Genomic DNA, 14,103 nt, shown 5'->3' with positions numbered 1-14,103 from the left:
GAGGACAAAGTGAGACTCTGTCAAAAAAAAAAAAAAAGAAGAAGAAGAAAGAAAGAAGGAAAGAAGAAAGAAAGAAAGAAATTTAAATAACTTATGAACCTAGTGAATCCAAATCTGTCTGAGCTCAGAGCCTACATCCTTCTCATTGCTCCTCCTTTTGGGGGCGAGAGAAGACAACGGCATCAGTGCTAAGTTGCAAGATCGGCTGAAGAAGAATTCATAGAAGCAAGAGGACCAGGGAAGTGCAGAGAAGTGAGTCCCAGAACAGTGTTCACTGGCTTGAGCAGAATGTTCCATGGATGTGCACAAGCATAAGCCTGAGACTTTAATATATGGATCCAATGCTCAGATTAAGCCAGGTTGAAAGGAGAAAGACTGGAGGTGCATGCGAATGAGGTGGGGGTAGATTTGGGAATGGAAACAGAAAGGAAAGGACATGTGCACCTAGGGAGAAAGAGCAGAAGTTATCACAAGGGCGGAAGCTCGGGCGGGAATGGAATGTGGTCAGAACGTGGCCCTAAATGTGACCAAGGGGAATTCACTGGGCTGAGGGGCAGGAAAACTTTCTTGTCACTCCTAGGCACCTCCACACACCCAGCAGCACGTGTCAACGTGGCACATGTGTTCACTTACTTCATCTGGTATAAATTGTTGGTGCCTCTGTGGTCGATGTCGTGACAGAAGGCAGCAGCGAGCATGGCAAAGGCTTCAAGATCCGTGTAGTATTTCTTTAGTCTTCCTGTCTAAAATAAAAGATGTACATGTGAGTGTATACATCATATAGATACAGCACACATCTGTATTTACTTGGATTGACACCCCTCCGTACCAAGTGCAGCAAGGCCAGGCTGCACTAGACCGCAGAACCACCTTGCTCTTAGAGCAGGTTGGCTTTATTTCTTCTGAATATTGTGACATCCTGGGCAATTACAAAACCTAGCAGGTGACTGAATTTTCCTCTAAGAAGGTAAGCATGAGAGTGTCTGAGTGACAATCCAATCCGGTGCTTGGGGATATCACGTTCCCAGGGATCAGCTGCAAGGGGGGTTGTGCCCAGGAATTTCAAATATCGCTGATCTAAAACGATGGGCATTTCTGTCTCTCACCACGCTGGAGGGGGAAAACTGCAGGTTTATAATCATTTGTGGCACTCTGCACCTACCGTCAGCAAAGTAAACATGGTCTGCCCCACGTTGAACCCATGGCGCCAGTTGTGGTATGTGACGGAGCGGTACCCTTTCCTCACTGTGTACATCCACCTGGTGAGAACCTGTTTCCAACAGGAGACAACGCCATTCAGACTTTGGAATAGAATTCTAAAGGTTAGAAGGTCTGTATGACAATCTTATCTTGAAAGGTGTGTTGGTCTTGTGTACAGGGTTTGAGCTGATGTCTTTACAAAGTTAATAATAATTTAAAATTCAAACGAAGTCGATCTTTTGAGCCACAGAAAAACAGGCGTGAAGCAGAGCAACAGGATCACACAGTATTTTAAATGAAATACTATCTGACCTCCACGGGTACTTTGAATTTTTCCACTGCATTTATTTCAAAAAACAGGCGGAGTCCACATTGAATCAATCCCCGCTCCGTAAGGGGGAAGTCGCTGAAGCAGAACTCATACAGCTGTACTGCCCTGGGGTCCGGCAAGTCCTCCTCCTGTTGAAATAAGGTTGTATTGTGTCTGATTACACTCCTCTCTCTCCCCTTTACCCTTCCCCATCCAACTTTGGGTGTAAAACAAAATTTCAAAAAAAAAAAAAATACCACGTGTAATTCACGGGGCGGCTGTGTGCCAGGCACAGGGATAGTTTGCATAGATCATCCCCTCAACACATCCACACAATTATCCCCATTTTACAGGTGGTAAAACTGACTCTCAGCTATAAAAAACTTTCTAAGTAATGAAAATCCAAGTTCATCCCAAATCCATCTCCGGTAGTTGTTTTCTTTCTATGGTGTGAAATAAATTATTTAGCTACAACAGCATTGCTTATTTTTAACACTCAACTTCTTTTTTCCTGTTCAAGGAATATTCAGCAAGCAGGTGACCGCTGAACCCAGTTCTCTGTATTTTCTTTACTTGATATGCTCTGTGATAGATCCCTCTGTGATCTCCACAGGGCAGAGATTGTGTAGTGATTTGCTGCCATACCCCACAGCCCACAATGCCTGTCCCGTGAAGGTGTTGGGGAAATGTGTGCTGAGGGAACAAACATTTCGTTGTATAATATACTTGCAGATGTTTCATTTAATTCACATCTGGTTAGGATTTAGGAGGGTGTGAAAAATCGATGAACTAAGCACATGACTTGAAAAATAAAAAAGTATGACTCTTGTCCTTATGGAACGTAATTTACTAAAGTGGTTATAAAATATAGACAAGTGAAAGGTGCGAGCTTAGAATAATCAGAGCACACAGAATTCAGTGCTCAGTGCTAAGGAAGAAACTGAACACCCAAGGACAGGCTGGGGAATTTAAGGGAGGAGATTCTAGAGAGGCGAGTATGATGGTTCTGGGAAGGAAGACAAAGCAGCAAGAGGCAAGAGCTGGCAACACGGGTCTACCAGATGGACCTGCAGGAGCAATGCAGTTCAAAGGGCATTTGCTGAGGGTGAGGTATGTCCTTCATTCTGTGCTGAGGAGGGCACAAAAGAAGGGAAAGGTGGGTGACTTTCCTCACCAAGTTTAAGGTTTCCCAAGGAACAGATAGCTCATGCTGTATACAAATTTCCACACCAAATGGTACACGTCGCTGTTTAGAACAAAATGAGTTTCTGGTCCCCTGGCCCAGAGCCTGAGCTGGACCTCACAAGTTTGCTCTTTCCCCACCTGTGATCCAGTGATCCCCCTATGCCACCCCCCACCACACCACTCTCAAACTGGTCACTCTCTGCAGAGATCGTTTTTCCTGTAAAGCAATGGCTGGGAGTCAGGAAAAAGGAGTCAGTCTCATTTTTGCAGGAGTCACTCAGCTGAGGCCTGGTGGAGTGGAGGAGGAAGTGATCTCCAAATGATCCTGGCATCCTCCTGGATGTAAAGTGCCCCCGCCCAGCCTCTGCCTCCAGCCTGGCTGGCTCCATCTGTTCTCAGAGGGATCCCCAGGAACATCCAATCAGGCGACATTCAGGGCACCGGTGTGCCAGGCTGGGCGTGATGTTGTCCTGCCTCTTGCCTCTGCTTACTGAGATTGCAGCCATGCCCAGCTGTCTTTGGTTTCCTAAGATAACACTCAGAGCCAAGGCAACCCCCGGCACCCCAGCTATCAGCTCCGTGACCATGTCACCTTCTGTAAGTGGATCGGCCCCCTGCTTTTGCCCCCTGAGCATGTCCATGCAGGGCAGTGGACTTACTTTATCTTTGTGTCCCTAATACACAGGGGTTTCTGGAACCAATAAGAACCAGATCATAGTATCTTTCCTCCTCAGCACTTACCACTGTTCCTTATAGTACATCTCAGTACCCACTGAATCAATTCTAGAATGATAAAGGATGAGGCACAGAGGCCCTTCTCTGGGAAATCCTCTCCAAATCTTTTATAGCCTGGTAAATGTTAGCTACAGGACATCCGTGAATGACTGGAAATTTCTTAGTGAGCAGGAGAAGGAGGGCTTCTGTCACCTCCTTTGTCTGAGTCTGGGCTTTGCCACTCTAGTCCTTCCCAGCACAGAGGCACAGCACTGTGGTTAATCTCAAAAAAAAAAAAAAAAAAAAAAAGACTGAGCCTTCTCTGAACCTAAAATTAAAGTGCATACCTGGAGGGCGGCGCCTGTGGCTCAGTCGGTAAGGCGCCGGCCCCATATACCGGGGGTGGCGGGTTCAAACCCAGCCCCGGCCAAACTGCAACCAAAAAATAGCCGGGTGTTGTGGTGGGCGCCTGTAGTCCCAGCTACTCGGGAGGCTGAGGCAAGAGAATCGCCTAAGCCCAGGAGTTGGAGGTTGCTGTGAGCTGTGTGACGCCATGGCACTCTACCAAGGGCCATAAAGTGAGACTCTGTCTCTACAAAAAAAGAAAAAAGAAAATAAAATAATTACAATCAATACATTTTTAAAAATACATGGAAAGATAGTCAAAGCAGATAAAATGATGGAAAGTTTGAACAGAAAGTTGGAACCTTTAAAGAAAAAAATGAAATGTACGTTCTAGAACTGAAAAAGAACATCTTTGAAGTAAGAACTTACTAAATGAATTGAACAGTGGCTTAGACACAATAAAAGACAGAAGGAGTAAACTGGGAGAGAAGTTAATTTCAACCAGAAGTGACAGGGCTGACCTAATAGCAACACCAGAAAAAATGAATTTCTTCAGACTCTGGAGGAGAAGATATAAAGGGCAGGTGGTGAGTGTGCCTAGGAGGGTCTGTGTCCCACTGTCATGCTGCCGTGTCTTCTGGGGTGCCCACGGTGCAGTGCAAAGCTGCTAAAATCAACAAGGCCCTGATAGCCCCAGTCTGTGCCTGGAACCCCGTGTGCGGCAGTCCCGTTTAGCCATGATTCTAACTTATCTGTGTGCATTAGATTCTAAGGGATGAAGATGAAGAAGATCAGGGGACTCAGGAGATCAAGTTTTAGAAGGTATCTTCTTTCTTTTTTTATTATCGTTATTATTATTTTTTGAGAAAGCCTCCCTTTGTCCCCTGGGTAGAGTGCCATGGCATCATAGCTCACAGCAACCTCAAAGTCCTGAGCTCAAGAGATTCTCTGACTTCAGCCTCCTGAGTAGCTGGAACTACAAGCGCCCGCCATGATGCCTGGCTAATTTTTCTATTTTTTTTCTTTTTTTTTTTTTTTTTGGAGTAGAGATGGCATCTCACTCAGGTCTAGAACACCTGAGCCCAGGAGATCTCACTCAGGTCTAGAACCACCTTGCCCTCCCGAAGTGCTAGGATTCCAGGCATGAGCCACCATGCCTGGCCTCTTCTTTCTTTTTGGCCTTGAAAGATGTTAGGGAAGAGGAAACAATATTTACTTGTATAACAAGAAAGCATGCCCTAATGTATTTTATTCAAAGGGCATTAAGGATAGAAGGAAAACACTTACCAAAATCTTGACAAGTTGTTTTTCTTCACAGTCTTCAATTATATCTGTATTTAGCTTCTCTTTAAATTTCTAAAATGTAAAAGCAATTGAGGTGTGAAGTCCTATGAAGGAGATTTCTATCTGATGCCTCTACTGTTAGAATCAGGTAAGTAATATTTAACACATGCTACGATAAGTTCTATGACACAGATGCGTTCTGAATACAAGGAAGACTGATAGCACCTGATTATGAAGAGTTTTGTCTAAGAAACAATCTAGTGTAATTGGTTTTTTATTTCCCCAAAAGGCAACAGTAGCTGCATTTTAAAATAGAAAGGAAGGAAAAGAGGAAGGGAGGGAGGGAAGGAAGTAGAGAAAGAGAGAGAAAAACAAGTAGCTTACATTTCTTTTTTTTTATTATTCATTTTTTTTTATTTTTATTATTTATTTATTTTTGAGACAGAGTCTCACTCTATTGCCCAGGCTAGGGTGCTACAGCCTCAGCCTAGCTCACAGCAACCTCATGGGCTCAAGCAATCTTCCTGCTTCATGCCTGGCTAATTTTTATATTTTTAGTAGAGACAGGATCTCACTTCTGCTCAGGCTGGTCTCAAACTCCTGAACTCAAGGGCTTCCCATCTCGACTTCCCAGAATACCAGGATGATGCGTGTGAGCCACAGTGCCCCCACCCCCACATTTGTTTTTCTATTAGCTTACAGCAATTTCCTTTATTCCTCTCAGACCTTCTCATGTTTAACATCACAAACTCTGAAACTGAATTTCTCTGAACTCTCAAACCACTTAGCAAATGTAAAAATCAAAACAAACAAAGAAACCTCACTCCGGTAAAACTAAACCTACACACCCTGGGGAAACAAAAGGAATAGAGATAGTCAGTGCATGATATTTTCTCTTCATTTAGTGGTGAGTAGAACACTGTTAGCAAATATCCATTTGCTCCACTGTCATCCATGACGTGGGTCTTGGCGATGCGACTTTCTTTGGCTAACGAGAATTTTCGTGAATGTGATGTGAGCAAAAATTTCCAGTGTGTTTACATAATTGAGCTTGCTCTTTTGTACTTCTGTCATCAATGTGAGATGAAGATCTATCAGGTGGCTGCTGGTTCAAGAAATGATGAGAGACACAACAAAGCAAACCCATTCACAGATTGAGGCCGAGCCTAGCCAAGGTTGATCAAAGCCTGGTCAACTCATACATGCATGAATGAGACAGATGCTTATTATCATATGCCACTGAGATGTAACAGTTGTTATGCAGCATTATGTGACAGCAGCTGCCTGATACATGTTTTTTTTCCTTGTTGGACATCACTACTGTAGCTCCCAAAAGACCCAGGGAGCTCTTTGTAACAACGTGCTATTCCAACCAAGCAGCCCACACATCCAATAAGAGTCTGTGCACACTGGGCCATCCATATCTCCTTCCACCCTCTCCTTCTCTGGCTCCCTGTCAGCCCAGGATTAAACCTAATTCTCATTTGTCAGACTCCTTGGTATTAGGTGACTTCCAGAAGCCCTGGTTAGATACCACCTAAGGTCTACAGGACTGAATTCCCCACTTACCAAAATAGACTTAATTTCATCAGGAGTGGCTTTGGTGTGGTTCATGAGCATTTCCTGAGCAATGTCCTTTCTGTTCTCTAGCTTATTCATTTTCTCGTAGGTGTCAGTATTTAAAAGAGACCATCCAAGAAATTGTGTAAGAGTCTGAAATGTATAAGAGGCGAGTCAGATTCTCTAAAGTTAAAAAATTAATTTGGAGGCAACAATCTACATGCTTTCCTGTCAATCCCTCACTGTCAACAACCCAGTTCATTTTAATATAAGAAAAACACGCCTCAGACAATTAGCTTCAGACAAGTAAATTGGCTGAGCTCTTGCTTTTCCAGGGGTACCATGACCCACAACTATGTACTTTATGGGGAGAGAGGGATTGCAAACACCAATATAATCAAGCAGGACTTAAAAATTAGAGGGCTGGGGTTAAGAACAAGAAAGAGGGAAGGGAAGAGGAGAAGAAAGAAGACAAAAATCTTTCCTACTCTCCTATTATTATAAAGAATTTTGGTTAAGCCAAAACTTTATCCTTTGGCAGAAAATGGTACAGTTTATAGAAGTCAGGAAACAGAAATGACAAAATAACAACATATTGGTTACAGCTCTGTGTGACTCATGTCTTAATTATCTTCTAAATATCATGACAGAATAATAATTACACATCCACTGTTATTTTGTGAATTCCATCTACTTCCATTATTCTATTACTGCACTTACCTCAGTAATGTGTTCATCATGCTCATCAAAAGGCTTTCCATCCTTCCTGTTGTAAAACGTAGCAACTCCCACAATGTCTTCTTTCTTGTTGACAATAGGCAGGGACAAAACATTTTTAATGACCCAACCAGTTTCATCTACAGGTCCTTTCTGCAAACAGTAAGAGAACTTAGGTTATTTTTTTGTAACTTCTTATATTGAAATAATTGTAGATTTGCAAGATATGGCCAAAGAAATGCACAGAGTTCCCATGTGTCCTTCATCCAGTTCCCTCCCCCCATGGTAACTACAGTGTATCTTGTACCATCTTGTGTAACCAGAGTACAATATCAAAACCAGGAAATAGACTTTATACATTCCATGGAGCCTATTTGGATTTCACCAGATTTATATGCATTATTTGTGCATACGTGTGTAGGGTGTGTACACGTAGCTCTATACAAATGTACCTGCTGTTTAGATTTTCAACCTCCATTAGGATCAAGATACACCAGCCTGAGCAAGAGCAAGACCCCATCTCTACTAAAAATAGAAGAAACTAGGCTAGTGTTGTGTTGGGTACCTATAGACCCAGCTACTCAGGAGACTGAGCCCAGAGGATCCCTTGAACCCAGGAATTTGAGGTTGCTGTGAGCTATGACACCATGGCACTGTAGCCTGGGTAACAGAGTGAGACTCTGTCTAAAAAAAAAATAAAAAACAAAAACTATTCCATCACCGCAAGGCCCCTTGTACTACCTCTTTGTAGCCAACACTCAACCACCTATCATTTAATTTATCTTTAATTTAATCTTCAGGTGTTAGATGTGCAATTTCAACTTTGCTCCAGAACATGACTAGGACTACACAGTATTCTAGAACATCCATTCGGATGTACTAGAAACATGTGTCTGTGTTCTGACAACTCTAACCTTTTTTCTTTTGTTCCCTCAGACTGAGGGATGGAAAGCCCTTCTTACCCAATGTTACCTGACCCCTTCTCACTTTTTCTGTCCCCCAATACCTGCTTAGCTAATTATTTATGTTAAATTCTCTCTATTGAAATACCTAGGATGTTTCTGTTTTCCTGACTGATCCATCAAGATAGTCTTTTGTTCTATGGTGCATTGAGTTTAGTAAACATCTTTCGTGCCCCTGTGATGCAGGCCAGGAAGATACCTCCATTGCTGAAGGTACAAACATGAATAAATCATGGGTTCTACCCTCAAGATGCTTGAAATCTAGTGAGTGAGTGCAGCACAGAAGTTTAGAAGTATTTCTCAAAGTGTGTCTAAAGAACCCTGTGCATTAGATTCCTTTTAGCTTGTTTCATTCTTATGCCTCTCAAGTATGAGAACCATAGTGTAGCATCTGCAGAGTATGGGACTAAGGCAAAGGCAGCCAAGTACTCAACACACCACATGACAGTATTTGTTCTTTACAGCTTCCCTTAGCTTCTTGTGTCATTCGTTGAGGCCCTTGTTATGCCTTGCTCCTCCCATGAACCCTTCTCTAACTCTTCAAGTCTATAAGAAAATTTTGAAATTCTTTTTGTGGTTTTTTGGCTGGGGCTGGGTTTGAACCCGCCACCTCCAGCATATGGGACTGGCACCCTATTCTTTGAGCCACAGGCGCCACCCGAAAATTTTGAAATTCTAACAGCATTTAGAGCCTGGACTGCACAATTTAGCATTTGGATATTTTCTAAGTGCTTCAGAATTGTTGATTTGGGTCTATGAGGATATTTTCTAAACTTACCAAAGAGCCAGGACTATTCCATAAAGTTAAATTTCACATACGGGATGGAACAAGGCCGAACCTGTGTTGGGAGCTCAGTAAATAATTGTTTATGATGTAAACAAGTAATATAAATAACTTGTTTCTTATGTATTATTAGTCTTTATACTGGGGATGGAAAGTGGGGAATTCAAACCTCATTTGTCCTAAAAGTCAAAGCTTTAGAAAAAAGAAGTAGTATTGTATCTTTGTATTCCAATAGCCTTCCCCTTGGAAAACACTGAGAAATATTTATACTTTTATCATCATATGGGATAAGATCAATAACAGGAAATATATCACCTGTGCAAAATAACTTTGCAACCATAAATACCCATGTATATTTCTTAAAGCCTCCAAAATAAGCTTTCCTAACTGCTTCTCTGGTTTAGTAAATATTCATTTACTGCCTATTCCTATTTGGGTGTTTTGCCATTAGTTACAGCTTGTTGACAGAAAAGTCACAGAAGAAACCCAAGATTTGAGAAACATTAAAAGGTAAAACCTTAAAACTGAGAAAATTCTATGTACTTTTTTCCCCTGTGAATTTGAATCACTTTAACTAATGTTAAAGGAAGACAGCTTAGTCTATTTCAAGAAACACTATGTACAGCTATGATTTAACAATAAAAAAAAAAGACATAAAAAAGCATCTAACTCAGACTGGACACCCTTCCTCCCAGGTCCTCTGCCTGGAAAGCTCTCCCCCGCCCGCACCCCCCCCAAAAAAAAGAAACACTATGGCCACCCCCAAAGATGTCTATATCCTAATCCTGGAACCTGTGGATCTGTTATGTTATATGGCAAAGGGGAATTAAAATAGCAGATGGAATTAAAGATGTTAATCTGCTGACCATAAGATAGGAAAACTACCCTGGATTTTCCAGGGGGACCCAATGTAATTATGAGGATTCTTAAAAGTAGAAAAGAAGCTGGAGTCAGAATCAGAGGAGGAGATGTGGTGACAGAAGAAAGGCCAGAGTGGTGCCACTGCTGGCTTTGCAGATGGAAGGGCCCACCAGCCAAGGAATGCAGGCAGCACGAGAAGCTGGAAGAGGCAGCAGATGGATTCTCCCCTAGAGACTCCAGAAAGGTACACAGTCCTGACAACATCTTGATTTTCGCCCAGTATGCCCCATTGTAGAATTCTGACTTCCAGCACTGTAAAATAAGACATTTGTGTTGTTTTCAGCCACTGAGTGGTAATTTGTCACAGTACAGACAGGAGAATATTGTGCTCCCAAGGAGCACTGCCTTTTGCAGGTTTGCACTTTTGATACTATTAATAGACTTCCATCAAATTTCTCAGGTGTAAAAGAGAGGGAAGCTTGAGGTCTGAGCAGTAGAGAATGGGCAGGTGGTTCGGAGAGGGCGCTGCCCTTTCTGGAGTCTGCTCTGTGGAATGTGGCATAGGCAGTGCCTGCTGGGAAGGAGGGAGGTGGGCTGTGGGAGCTATAAGGCAGAACCGCTGTGCTGGCCTCAGCTAGAGGAGAGGCTGGGAGGCTGGGGAAATGCTTCAGACCACTGTGAAGCTGGCAGGGCTGCAGGGGATTCCTGGGGCCAAGGTTGCCTGAGGGAGGGTTCTGGTGTCTCCTGGGAACAGGCCTGCTTTGGTTTCCATGCTCAGTTATTGGCTGGGAACAGCACCTTGAAAGTGTGGCCTCAGCACAAATGTGCACACTGCAGCCACTGGACAGGGGCACTTCCCAGAGTCAGATCTGACTGTGGCCGCCACACTGGTGTTTCTTGGAGAGCTGGGAGATCCTTGGGGACTGGAGGTTTATCCCACGGTGGGGACTCCCCAAGGCCCCAGGGAAGGCCCTGCCTCCTCTCTGCCAGAGTGATCAGAGCACCATGGCAAGAGAGAAAGCACAGGGCCTCCAACCTCAGAAAGCAGCCTTGGTTCTCCTGGGCTAGCTCCCCTCCCCCTCCCTGTGCAGACAATGACAGCGTAAGGGCCAGGCGCTTTAGAAAGCCACTGGTCTCTTTCCCAGATGTGCATTCTTTCTTGGTAGCTAACCTTGTAAATACAGGGCTCAGGTCTGGGCACAGCGGGGTGGCCAGTAGGCTTCACTTGCAAGGAGGAAGGAGCTGGAGCAAATGCAGCCGTGTGGTGCTTGCATGTCCCAGTGCTTTCCATGTCCGTAAGCACCGGGATGAGCAGTCAGATGCATGCAGCCAAGGCAGCGAGCACAGGCTTCCCCAGGGCGTGGTTTGGGCCTCCCCCTAGGGGTGCAACGCTCACGTCCTGGGTGGGCAGGGCTGGCTTTTCCAAACAGGCATAGATGGAGTTCTATATGTGAGAGGGACAGAAAGACAGACCCTAGTGGTACCCACCAGGGAGGGCAGTCTCTATTCCAGACTGAGATGAGGGCTGTAACTGGATGTTTATGAAAAGCAAGACATGGAGCAAGTGCCAGAAGGAAGAGCAGAGGCTGCCGAGCCAAGTGCCAGTTTATCTCTAATGGTCAGGGGAGTGGGTGACAGGAATGACAAGTGCGCAGAAATAACAGGTGGGGAAGGAGGGGTGGAGACCACAGTCTGGCCCCTCAAGGAGCTGGATGAACTTGGGAAAGGAAGAGATAAGCCCCCAGGCCTTCAGCCAGGTTCAAGCAGGAAGCTGAAGAGGCAGCAAAAGATGGTGGGTGGGCTGGGAGCGGCTCGGCGCCTGCCTGGCAGTGAATGGAGGTGATTCCAGGAACTGTGTCTCTGCATGGGATGGGAGGTTGGGAAAACCACGTCTAACAGCAGGAGAGGCTCTAAGGACCCAGAAAGATATTTTCCTTTCTGAGAACAGTTGCAATGAGCTGCAGAGGCAACTGAGAAAACTCCATGAGGCACTTCAGGCCATGGGATGTAGCAGCCCACCACTCAGGCCAGAATGTTTATTGAGCTGTGCCAGGCGCTGCCGCTGTCCCTGGATGACCGGAAGTGGGAGAGAATGGAGAAATTGCAGGGCCCCTCTGTCACCTTCTCTCTTACACTTCACTAAAAAATCTGCTACTTGGTGGCCAGTAGCCCAGCTGGGGTGAGTGGGGCACAAGCCCTGTGTGTTCCTGATGGTCACACCCGGGCATGAGGCAGACTCTGGGGATGGAGGGGCAGGGGGCGTGGGGCCTGGCTCGGGCACCGTTACCTGAAATGTGAAGTACTCGTCTGCAGGGGCATTCAGCATGTTACATATCTGAAAGGCAAGGGGACATCAAAGTTCTGAAACACAGCATGGAGGAGCCATTCCAACCCACAAAGTGGAGTAAGAAAGAATGTGTCACAGTGAGGGCTTCTTACCTGGAACTTGACAGCCCGCTTGCAAATCATTCCCACTGGCCCTGGGCTAGGCCTTATCTGCTGACAACTCCTTGGAGCTGGCTAATTAAGTCACTGGGTGACACTCAGCTCCATCTGGCTGCCTCCTACTCCGCCCACCACTAAGAAATCCCCTTCAAATTGAAAGCAACTGTCTGTCAGGACAAGGACAGGAGAAAGGTGACCAGAAAGGTTGTTTAGCTGGAGCAGGGTTAAGCAGGCAGTGCAAGGATTGCTTATGTTTTTTTTCCCCCTAAAGTGAGATCTTGTTTTAGAAAACGGTGGCTACAGAGCAGGAGGAAAAAGCCAGATAGCTTTTAGTTACACCAAATTAAGACATCATTTTCATTACTGAAATTCAGAGCCTAGGCTCACATCCATAAGGACAAGAAATCATTCCATTTTTGGTCATTTTTGACGTTATCTGTATGTTGAGTCATATCCACATATGAATTGTAATAAAAGACTCTCTCTTTCTTCCCACAAAAGTTATATATTTTAAATACACAGCATTTTAAATCTAGAAGGAACCTTGGGGATTAAGTTCAAAGTCTTTCTTTTAAAGTTGAGGAAAGGGAAGAAGCCCAAAGAGTTTAAGGGATTTTTTTCTTTTTTTCAAATTCATGGTATGAAACTAGAACTGTGATCTCCAGAAAGAAGATGCTGGTGCAATCAGCCCTCCTGGCCAGGAGTTGGGGAAATCCCTGCTTTAAATCAGTTGCCAGTTTCTACAGTGTAAATAATCCCAACGTGGAGGATTTCGAGCTGCCAAATGTTCAACAACTTGCTCACAAAAGTCCTGAAAGTCTAACAATCTGACAAGGTCTGAGTGGGCTCCCACCTCCTGCAGCAAATCCCGCCAGCCCCTCAACCCAGCGATAAGTGCCTTCTAAGAGTGGAACCACCTCAACTATCTTCAGGCTATTTTACAAAGAAAATGTGTTCGCCGCGGCAGCCAGGGGAGTTTCCAGCTGTTGTCCAGCACTGGCTCTGCACTACCCCGTGGCCGTGGGCCTCAACAAGGGCCACAAGGTGACCAAGAACTTGAGCAAATCGAGGCACAGCCACCGCTGCGGGCACCTCACCTAACACAAAGTTCCTGAGGGACATAATCGAGAGGTGTGTGGCTTTGCCCCTCTAAGCGGTGGCTCGTGGAGTTGCTCAAAGTCTCTAAGGACAAATGGGACCTCAAGTTCATCAAGAAAAGAGTGGGGACGCACATCTGTGCTCAAAGGAAGCGGGAGCTCCTGAGTGACATCCTGGCTGCCATGAGAAAAGCAGCTGCCAAGGACTGAACACCCTGCCCCTCTGGGCACAATAAAACCTTTATAGATAAACAACAACAAAATAAAAATGTGAAAATCCTTCGAAGTTTTTACAAGCATATATACCCTAAGACCTGAAGGGCTCTTTCATGCCACCCGTTAATTTCATGACCTAACTGGAATAAATTCCATGTTGGGTGGGCTGAGCATCCTTCAAGTGTGTCTTGAAGAGGCAAAATCAGCTTATTTCTCTTTTCTGCCTTTTCCATCAGCGATATGTGTTTTAGTTCATACTTGGAGCCCTCTAGAAAATATTTATAGATGAATCAAGCTCTCTTAGAAGCCCAAGCTTTTAACTCAACATTCAAAAGTCCTACATCTCCCAGATCTCTCTCTCTCTCTCTGTCCCTCTCTCTCCAAACACTCAGCCAAGTTACTTGAGAGAGAATTCAATCTAGA

General features: G+C 44.7%; 1 protein-coding gene and 1 pseudogene across 1 annotated transcript in view; one reads left to right on the top strand and one right to left on the bottom strand.

Moving 5' to 3' along the window:
* Window positions 1–14,103, bottom strand: part of PDE6C (phosphodiesterase 6C) — a 50,947-nt gene that overhangs the window by 19,468 nt on the left and 17,376 nt on the right. The window contains exons 9-15 of the mRNA XM_053582738.1: window positions 12,210–12,257; window positions 7,319–7,468; window positions 6,608–6,751; window positions 5,042–5,110; window positions 1,513–1,659; window positions 1,163–1,270; window positions 634–743 (exon numbers count right to left, since the gene is read on the bottom strand). Of these exons, the coding sequence (XP_053438713.1) occupies window positions 634–743; window positions 1,163–1,270; window positions 1,513–1,659; window positions 5,042–5,110; window positions 6,608–6,751; window positions 7,319–7,468; window positions 12,210–12,257 (776 nt within the window). The remainder of the gene's footprint in view (window positions 1–633; window positions 744–1,162; window positions 1,271–1,512; window positions 1,660–5,041; window positions 5,111–6,607; window positions 6,752–7,318; window positions 7,469–12,209; window positions 12,258–14,103) is intronic.
* On the top strand, window positions 12,296–13,674 carry LOC128582537 (60S ribosomal protein L36-like; annotated as a pseudogene).

The sequence above is a fragment of the Nycticebus coucang genome, chromosome 3, assembly GCF_027406575.1.
Source record: "Nycticebus coucang isolate mNycCou1 chromosome 3, mNycCou1.pri, whole genome shotgun sequence".
Classification (NCBI taxonomy): Eukaryota; Metazoa; Chordata; class Mammalia; order Primates; family Lorisidae; genus Nycticebus; species Nycticebus coucang.
This window is presented reverse-complemented; position numbering and strand designations above follow the sequence as displayed.